The sequence below is a fragment of the Hirundo rustica genome, chromosome 4 (genome assembly GCF_015227805.2).
Source record: "Hirundo rustica isolate bHirRus1 chromosome 4, bHirRus1.pri.v3, whole genome shotgun sequence".
Lineage (NCBI taxonomy): Eukaryota > Metazoa > Chordata > Aves > Passeriformes > Hirundinidae > Hirundo > Hirundo rustica.
In genome coordinates, this window is record NC_053453.1 from 37,172,156 (window position 1) to 37,178,581 (window position 6,426).

General features: G+C 36.3%; 1 protein-coding gene across 1 annotated transcript in view; it reads left to right on the forward strand.

Annotated features, from left to right (window-relative positions):
• Nucleotides 1–5,528, forward strand: part of TRHDE (thyrotropin releasing hormone degrading enzyme) — a 201,484-nt gene extending 195,956 nt beyond the window's left edge. Inside the window, exons 16-17 of the mRNA XM_040062731.1 lie at nucleotides 4,698–4,865; nucleotides 5,384–5,528. Coding sequence (XP_039918665.1) covers nucleotides 4,698–4,865; nucleotides 5,384–5,528 — 313 coding nt within the window. The remainder of the gene's footprint in view (nucleotides 1–4,697; nucleotides 4,866–5,383) is intronic.
• The last annotated feature ends 898 nt before the right edge of the window (nucleotides 5,529–6,426 follow it).

Below are 6,426 nucleotides of genomic sequence, written 5' to 3' on the forward strand. Positions count from 1 at the left end.
ATCAACATTAAGATACTTATTGGCAGCTGGGAGATGCCAGACCAGTGTTAGCCCTATGAAGAAGGTGCCAAAAGAACTCACTACAAGACAGCTATTCGTGTTTCAGTTTTCTGACTGGTTAAAAAGCAACAGATAAGCTCTTGTGGGGAGCAAGATGCTACAGGCCAGAGATCACTGAAAAGAGAATAAGAGATGAACTTTGCTTTTCTGTCTGTGGGTTTCACGTCAGAACACATCTGTGTGTTTGCATTACACTTTTGGTTACTAACTAATGAAAACAGGATCTTATATCTCTGCACATTAATACTGAACAACCTAATCTAATATTTTAAAGTGTAATAATGTAGATAGGGGCTTTTTCAGTGGCTTCTGTTTGCCATTTCACTTCTGTCCTGCTGCTGTGATGGTTAGGAACATTGGTTAATTCTTTATCATCTTAAGAAAGATTTAAATAATGAAGTAAATGTCTTCCATCGTAATTTGAAGGATAGTGATAACCAACAAGCCAAATTTGTGACTTGTGAACCTCCACACTTGTTCATGCAGATTTTGTGTTTCCTCTACAAAGGAATGATGGATTCATGTCCATCCACCTGCCTGAGTTGGCAGTGTGCTTACTTGGCTGAACCTTTAACAACTCAGTGGAAATGCCACTAGAAAAACAGTGCAGGCTTGTATAGGAATGTGTTGCATGTCTGTAAACAAAACTCCCCATAGATCTGAGGGAGTAGCAAGTAACAAATTGCCATCCATTAATTGAAGTAATTTCAATTAAGTCTGGCTTAGGTGATAGAAAATCAAAAGCTTTTCCAAACAAGTATTTTTTCTTTCTTTTTCTTCCTCTATTTTTGTATCTAATTACTTGTGGTAGATAATTTTATTTCTGTGTTTCACATGGACACAGTAGTGCTACTGTCTTGCAACAACTTAGAAATGTACTTAAGTTTAATTGCCTACATAAGTATTTGTGAGAACATGGCCACAGGTTAATTACTTTTGTTAGTTTCTTGGAAGACTCACTGGGTTCTTTCAAGGGATTGATGCCTAGCAGCTATTTTTGGAAATTGTTAGCAGCAAGCATGAAAAAATGAGAGTTATTTTATTTTTTTTCATGCCTGAGTGTCTGAGAAATGTAAAAAAATAAAGTGAATCCCTTCTTCTGTGTTCACAACCCCTAGAAGCTTTAATTACTGAAAAAAATCAAGCATAGCTATCCATGCATTTTGAAATGTTTCTGGAGCTTTGCCAGCTAGTGTGAGCCAATGTTGCTGAAGTGATTTGCTAATTAATAGATTGTTACAACATTTGAGTAGAATCTTGCGCTCAAGTCAATAAAACTTAAGGAGGAAGAAAACACTGTTGAGTGCATGAGTTAATGGAGGACTTAGCACTCTGAAAGACCGTCTGGATCTAAACAGAGAGAGGACTTCATCTTGTAAAAGATAAAACTGGGCCTTATGGGGCAGCTGGTTCAGGCGGTGTGTTTACCTTCTGACTCCTTTGTTTTACTGCCGTAAAATGACCCTGTATGTGGTGATTATGGATTAGCAGTAATTAATTTGAAATCCGTAGAATTTAGAAAGATTATTCTTCAATTTTCTCATTCAAGGACAATCTCTCCCCAACTTTGCAAAACAGTTCATCAGAAATGACCATATTTTTGTTGAAAAACTGTCCAGAATGGACAAAGGCGTTTCTACTCAGGGATCAGTGCCACAAAGAAGTACTTAACTCATCACACAGTCATTAAAATCAGAGCTTGTTGAAGAGCTTGACTATGCTGGTTGCATATTCACTTGTGGGGGACCTGCAATGGGAATGGTAAGGAGCAGTAGCAGTAACCATCACTTGAGGGATCATGCACTTAATTCTCTTACAGTTTCTGTCAAACCCATGTGATACCTGAAACTTGGGAGCACAGGACAGGGACTATGCATAGCTTTGCCCCAGACACTCTTGAGTAGCCACATTCTCAGTTAATGTCCCCTGAATTTGAGGTGGGACAGGTGCCTGAATGTTGAGCCCATCACAGCTTCGTGCCTCAGTTTTTAAGGGGAAGTTCTGCCCTCCATCTTTAGACTGGGTATGTGCTATGGTAGAGGATCATCCCCTCGTCTTTCTGCACAAAAAGCAGCATGACTCCTGGAGTTTGTAGTAGAGAATCAGAGTATAAAATTTGGGATTGAAGTTTTTAAAAATAAGCTGTATGGTACACTTCTTTGTAATAGAATCTGTATTACAGATCTGCCAACAAAGTGCTAATACTTAATTCTTGTTTCTTATCTGAGCCTTGTAACCTATCAAACAAGATTGTAAATATAATCATCAGGAAAAACAGGCTGAAGTTTAATGTTAAATTGTTGCAAAAATAAGAATAAAGTTCCTGGTTAATTTTCTTTGTCAGCTAGTACCCTAAATGGTATTGAAACTTGTTACTTAATCAAGGAACTGTCTAAACTGTGTGCATTTACATTGTAAAAAATTAGAACACAATTTCCCCAGAAGATAAATTATTATGGTCCAATTTTATAAGTTTATCTTCAATTGTGAGAATATACTTTAAATAGGAGCAAATACGTACCAATTAATTATGACTTAGAACATTATTCTTAGCTCATTGTAGAGCTTTATAATTCACTCTTGAAAAAAAGAAATCCCTGTAAAAGCACAGCATGATTTTAATTAATTTTTTTCTGTTTAATTTTTAACTTTTTTTTCCCAAAGTGTTTAATTTTTAAACAAGCTTGGCTAGCGACATATTTCATTCTCACCATCATATCTCTAATGCAAGAAAAATAAAGCTAAATAAATTGGATCAGTATTCAAATTAAATTCATTTAAAGTGATGGTCTTAGACGTTTATTTTTGTTCTTCTGAAGCATCCATCAATCATATTAGCTCTTTAAAAATGAGAGCAGCCTTGAAGGCACAGATGATGTTTCACTAACAATAGGTTGTGTTCTGCAGTGTTACAACCCAAGTAGTACCAAAATAATGGTAATTTTATCCACTAGATTCAGTTAATACAAGGGGCAAACATCCACATGCTGATCTAGTGCCTTGGAACTGCAATTTACCAGGAACCTATAATACTAAAAAAAATGGTAGACTGGAGAGATTTCAGATATTTAGATAATGATAGAATAAGCGCCCACAATGCCTGGATGAGTGAGAAAGCAAAAATTCCCACAAATGGACAAAATTCAATTAGAGGTCTCTCTGTAGTGGCAATAGTTAAAGAGAAATTACTTTGGGGATATAGCATTTTCATAAGCAATTTTCATTTTCACAAGAGGAACACCCCCCCTCCCCCCCAGTGCTGATTACAAGCCTCTCACAGGAGTAGTTTGTAGTTTCATAGCTGTACATTTTGTAGTTTTTAAAGGTAAACCTTTTAAAAGCGGTATTTGTGTTCGATGTCTTGGTTTGTAGGGGCTGATTTTTTTCACATTATCCTAATTACTTAGTTTATAGGTACAGACCTAAAGCCTTCTCTGGAGCAGTTGATTGGATGATATTGATTAGATCTCCTGTGGCACTGCCAGTATACTGCTCCTGATTTGGTGGCAGTAGATTTTCTTAGCAAGGAAAATGGGGACATCTAGGCTATGGTCATGGGATCAGCTCCATCACTTGTCTTAAGGTCTCCTTCCTTCCCAGAGAGGCAAATGATCCTGTGCTTACTCACTACACTGCTGCTAAAATTGCTGGTGTTGGCCCTTAGAATGTAAAAAATGGACTAGCTGTAAGAGCCCATTCAACTGATATATTTTACTGTAAATTTTGAAAAATGCAAACATCACAAGTGAGGAGTGCTGTCCATTCGGGGGTTAGACATCCAGTTCTAGGTACATCTGCAGCTGTGTCTGTACTAGCCAAATGCAGAGTGACAGTCCTTCCAGCCCACAGTTCCTACCTGAATTAATGGGAAAATGGTACAAATGTTTCAGCTTCTATGCTTGTATAGGAAATGTAAGCAAGGTAGGAAATTGAAGGCCTAGCTGAGACCTTTTTAGAAGAAAACAGTACATATGCACATACTATATTGGGTCTGAATTTGTTCATTTAACTGTAGTTTGAGTTGATATTAATTTAGCAGTAATCACAGCTCTCAATCTTCCTATGGCACAGCTGGTTTTGTACTGGTATTATATGCTGAAAAAACCCCAACAGATCTTTCTGTTTTCGTCACTCCTGACAATATCATGTTTAAGTATCATTGTCACAGCACATCCTTTCTAACTTGTATGTTACTATAGGAAGATGAAGCATTTTCCAGCACAAGCAAGGAGGAATTTCTGGCTGCTCAGGTCCTGTTGTAAAACAGTGCAAAGGAGAAGAACAGCAGATTTGGCATAGAGCCCAGCAACAGAATGATAAGATCTCATACTAATTTGGAGAGCTTATGTTACCTGTAAGGTTATGTGGCACATTATGAGTTGATGAACTACATGACTATTTTATAATCTCCTGTGACAGCATTATGAGGAGAGTGGCAAGCATGTGTTACCCTTTAGAAAACCCATTAGGATGGCTTGGAAGATGCTGGTGGCAGTAAAGAGATACAAATGTTATTTTAAAAACCCAAAACATTACTGTTGGACAATAATTTTGAAGTCTCAGAAATGGTCCCTCTTTGTATCCAGTAACAGGAGGATGGTTATTTACCACAATGCTATTACTGATGTCTTTTGTAGAATCCCTCTCAATGTGAGAGACATTGTCTACTGTACAGGAGTTTCACTGATGGATGAAGATGTGTGGGAGTTCATTTGGATGAAATTTCATTCTACCACAGCAGTATCTGAGAAGAAAATACTATTAGAAGCCTTAACTTGCAGTGATGACAGAAACTTGCTCAACAGGTAAAAAATATTCTATATTTGAATCTGTTACTAATAATCATTTCAACAGTAATGGATCATCACTTGAGCTTTCATCTAAAGGAAAGAAATTTGCTTTTCAAGTACAAGCTTACTGTCTGTTTATACCGTCTTACAGTTTTGCTTCAATGCATATGAAAATTGACATGTAGTATCTTTTCAATTTCAGATTTTCCTTTGTTCATTGGAAATGTTTTAAATCGTGTAATAATTATTGGTATTTTTTTTGTTACCATGTCCTTTTTTCACCATGTCTTGACCAATCTAATCTTAAAGATTCTATAAAAGTGCACATGCAAAGTTGCAATCAGCTTTTATTGAAATCTTTTTACATCAAGATTTTTCTGATTCACCAATGTGTCCAGTCTTTGGAACCATAGAAATAAACCACAGAACTCACTTGAAGACTTCAGTAATTATTTTTTTTCTCTCAAGAGTTTTCTGATGGACTGATGTTAGACAATGTGTGTGAAACTAAATGTTCTTGTTTCTTCCACTAGACTTTTGAATTTGTCTCTCAACTCAGAAGTTGTCCTGGATCAGGATGCGATTGATGTGATAATCCATGTAGCTCGAAATCCACATGGAAGGGATCTTGCTTGGAAGTTTTTCAGAGAAAAATGGAAAATACTAAATGCTAGGTAAAGATAAAAATTCTTAGATTACTTTCATTTTCTTATCTTGATATAATTAGTATAAGTATTGTATAGGTGTGTATTTGTGTAAATTCCTGAATCCAATCCATTCTCTTTTATTCCATAAATGGAGATGTCCCTAAATAGGGAATACCCACATTTGAGTCATAAATGCATTTATTCATGGCTTATAACACACACACATAGAGACATTTGTCTCTTAGCAATCATCTGTATGTATATATTAGTGTATTGTGCTTGGGCTTATGATAATGAATTCTATCTATATGTCAAATGCTGCAGTTCTATTTTTACATAGACAAAAAATGGCAGTTCCCAAAGGAATGTTTCTGATTTAAAGTCTGATAGAAAAAAAAATCTTTTCAAAAATACTGTTTCAGCTGTGGAAAAAATGCACGTTTTGGAACATTTCCATTTTTAAAAGGATGTTAATATAGTGTCATCCCCTTTCTTTCCACTTTGTGTTTCAGGTGAGTTTCAAGTAATAGAGGAGCAACATTTTGAATTAAAAATAGATTAACAGAAAGGAGACAAGGTTGCTCCTTACACCTGCTTCTCTTTCTCTTTGAACAAGTGCTCCTACTCTGAAGCCCTGTCAACATTTTAAAAACCTTTTTGATTAATATTTTGATATTAATTCAATGAATGACAAATTTCTGTAGTTCTTTAGGGACAGCCTGAGGACCTGAAAGATGGCACAGCAGCCATCTGATACTGACAGATTAAAAAGGACTGCAGCTTGGATGAGGTTCAGATTCTCAAAGGCAGGTGTCCAAGATTTTAAGGCATCCCATGCCAGGTCACACCTTTGGTGTTGGCAGGAAAGACTTTGCAGATTTGTTCCATTCTGGACTTGTGACCAGCCAACTATTGTACTACAGAATATT